The sequence below is a fragment of the Cricetulus griseus genome, unplaced genomic scaffold, assembly GCF_003668045.3.
Source record: "Cricetulus griseus strain 17A/GY unplaced genomic scaffold, alternate assembly CriGri-PICRH-1.0 unplaced_scaffold_212, whole genome shotgun sequence".
NCBI lineage: Eukaryota > Metazoa > Chordata > Mammalia > Rodentia > Cricetidae > Cricetulus > Cricetulus griseus.
In genome coordinates, this window is record NW_023276934.1 from 28,100 (window position 1) to 30,367 (window position 2,268).

At 36.7% G+C, this 2,268-nt stretch overlaps 1 protein-coding gene across 1 annotated transcript; it reads left to right on the top strand.

Moving 5' to 3' along the window:
* Positions 1–644: 644 nt before the first annotated feature.
* LOC118237730 (zinc finger protein 664-like) lies at positions 645–2,033 on the top strand. The gene has a single exon (XM_035453767.1). It carries the CDS (start codon positions 645–647, stop codon positions 2,031–2,033), a length of 1,389 nt encoding a protein of 462 aa, XP_035309658.1.
* Positions 2,034–2,268: the final 235 nt, after the last annotated feature.

Sequence of the window (2,268 nt, forward strand, 5' to 3'; positions counted from 1 at the left end):
AACATTGTGTTATAGAGAGGCAGGAGTGCTAATATGAGCAATGGAGTCAAGATCCTGTTGGGAAATCACACAGAAATAGCTGAACCAAGCATGTGGTACCTAAGTGAGTCTAGTCTTGACAGCTGGGAAACCTGCATAACACTGAAATCAGCACCCGAATGTGGGTGACAGTTAGGAGCTTGGGCAGCATATTGGGCTACTGGCATTGGAAACCATAATTATTATTAGTGTATTAACTGGCCTTTTGGGACCCCACCTAGATACAGAGGGAAAGGCTTTGGACATGCCCCAAATTATGTGGCAGGCTTTGATGATTCCCCATGGAAGGTATCAACCTCTCTGAGGAGAGGATGTTGGTAGGTTTGAGAGAAGGTGGGGGAGTGGTAGTATTCCAGGAAGAGGAAACTGGAATTGGTATATAAAATAACATTGTTTTAACAATAAAAAAGACAAGAATAAACAAAGGGAAACATATAGTCACAGCATACAAAGGGACATGGCCTAGCTCTATACCATCTATTTCTAATGAGAGTTAAATTATTTTTACACATATACATATTTTAACAAGCATCCACAAAACAATGTGCCTTATGGTTTTCAAAAGATTTGTCATGTGGTCAAGAGGGATAACATACTGTATAAAGATGTGTCCCTTCAAATCCTATAATGACAATTATATTCCCAATACAGACAGTCAAAAAGAAAAGTTATCAATGTCTGAAGTATGTGACAAGACATTTCCTCATAGTTCAACACTTCCAGTTCATCTAAGGATCCATGATGTAGAAAAATCTTACAAATGTAAAATAAGTGGCAAGTCCTTTAAGAAAGCCTCAAACCTTAAAGTTCATCGAATAGAACACCCTGGAGAGAAACCTTATAAAAGTTCAGATTGTGGAAAGTCCTTAAAAAAGAGCATACATCTTCAAGAATATCAAAGACTACATACTAGAGAGAAACCTAACAATTGTAGTGAATGTTACAAGTTCTTTACCAAAGGCTCCCCTCTTAATATTCATCAAAGAACACACGCTGGAGAGAAACCTTACAAATGTTCACATTGTGGAAAGTCATTTACTGTTGGCTCAAGTCTTCAAGTTTATCAAAGAATACACACTGGAGAAAAACCTTGCAAATGTTCACATTGTGAAAAGTCCTTTAAAAGAAGTACACGTCTTCAACTTCATCAAAGAATACACACTGGAGAAATACCTTACAAATGTTCAGATTGTGGGAAGTCATTTATTAATGGCTCAAAACTTCAAGTTCATCAAAGAATACATACTGGAGAGAAACCTTACAAATGTTCAGATTGTGGAAAGTCCTTTAAAAGAAGCACATGTCTTCAAGTTCATCAAAGAATACACACTGGAGAGAAACCTTACAAATGTTCAGATTGTGGAAAGTCATTCACTGTTGGCTCAAGTCTTAAAGTTCACCAAAGAATACACACTGGAGAGAAGGCTTACAAATGTTCAGATTGTGGAAAGTCCTTTAAAAGAAGCACATGTCTTCAAGTTCACCAAAGAATACACACTGGAGAGAAACCTTACAAATGTTCAGATTGTGGAAAGTACTTTAAAAGAAGCACATGTCTTCAAGTTCACCAAAGAATACACACTGGAGAGAAACCTTACACATGTTCAGATTGTGGAAAGTACTTTAAAAGAAGCACATGTCTTCAAGTTCATCGAAGAATACACACTGGAGAGAAACCTTACAAATGTTCAGATTGTGGAAAGTCCTTTAAAAGAAGCACATGTCTTCAAGTTCACCAAAGAATACACACTGGAGAGAAACCTTACACATGTTCAGATTGTGGAAAGTCATTTACTGATCGCTCAAATCTTAAAGGTCATCAAAGAATACACACTGGAGAGAAGCCTTACAAATGTTCAGATTGTGGAAAGTCCTTTAAAAGAAGCACATATCTTCAAGTTCATCAAAGAATACACAATGGAGAGAAACCTTACAAATATTCAGATTGTGGAAATTCAGTCACTGTTGACTCAAGTTTTAAAGTTCATCAATGAATACAGACTGGAGAGAAACATAACAAATCTTCAGATTGTGGAAATTCCTTTAAAAGGAGCACAAATCTTCAATATCGTCAAAGAATACACACTGGGGAGAAACCTCACTAATGTTCTGGTTGTGGAAAGTCCTTTAAAAGGAGGACACAACTTCAACAACATCAAACAATACACACTGGAGAGAATCCTTACAAATTTTCAGATTGTGGAACATCCTTTAAAAAGAGCATACAAC

Bases quoted from the DNA above. Each gene is read 5' to 3' on its own strand.
- LOC118237730 (XM_035453767.1), top strand. From the start codon at position 645: ATGTGTCCCTTCAAATCCTATAATGACAATTATATTCCCAATACAGAC.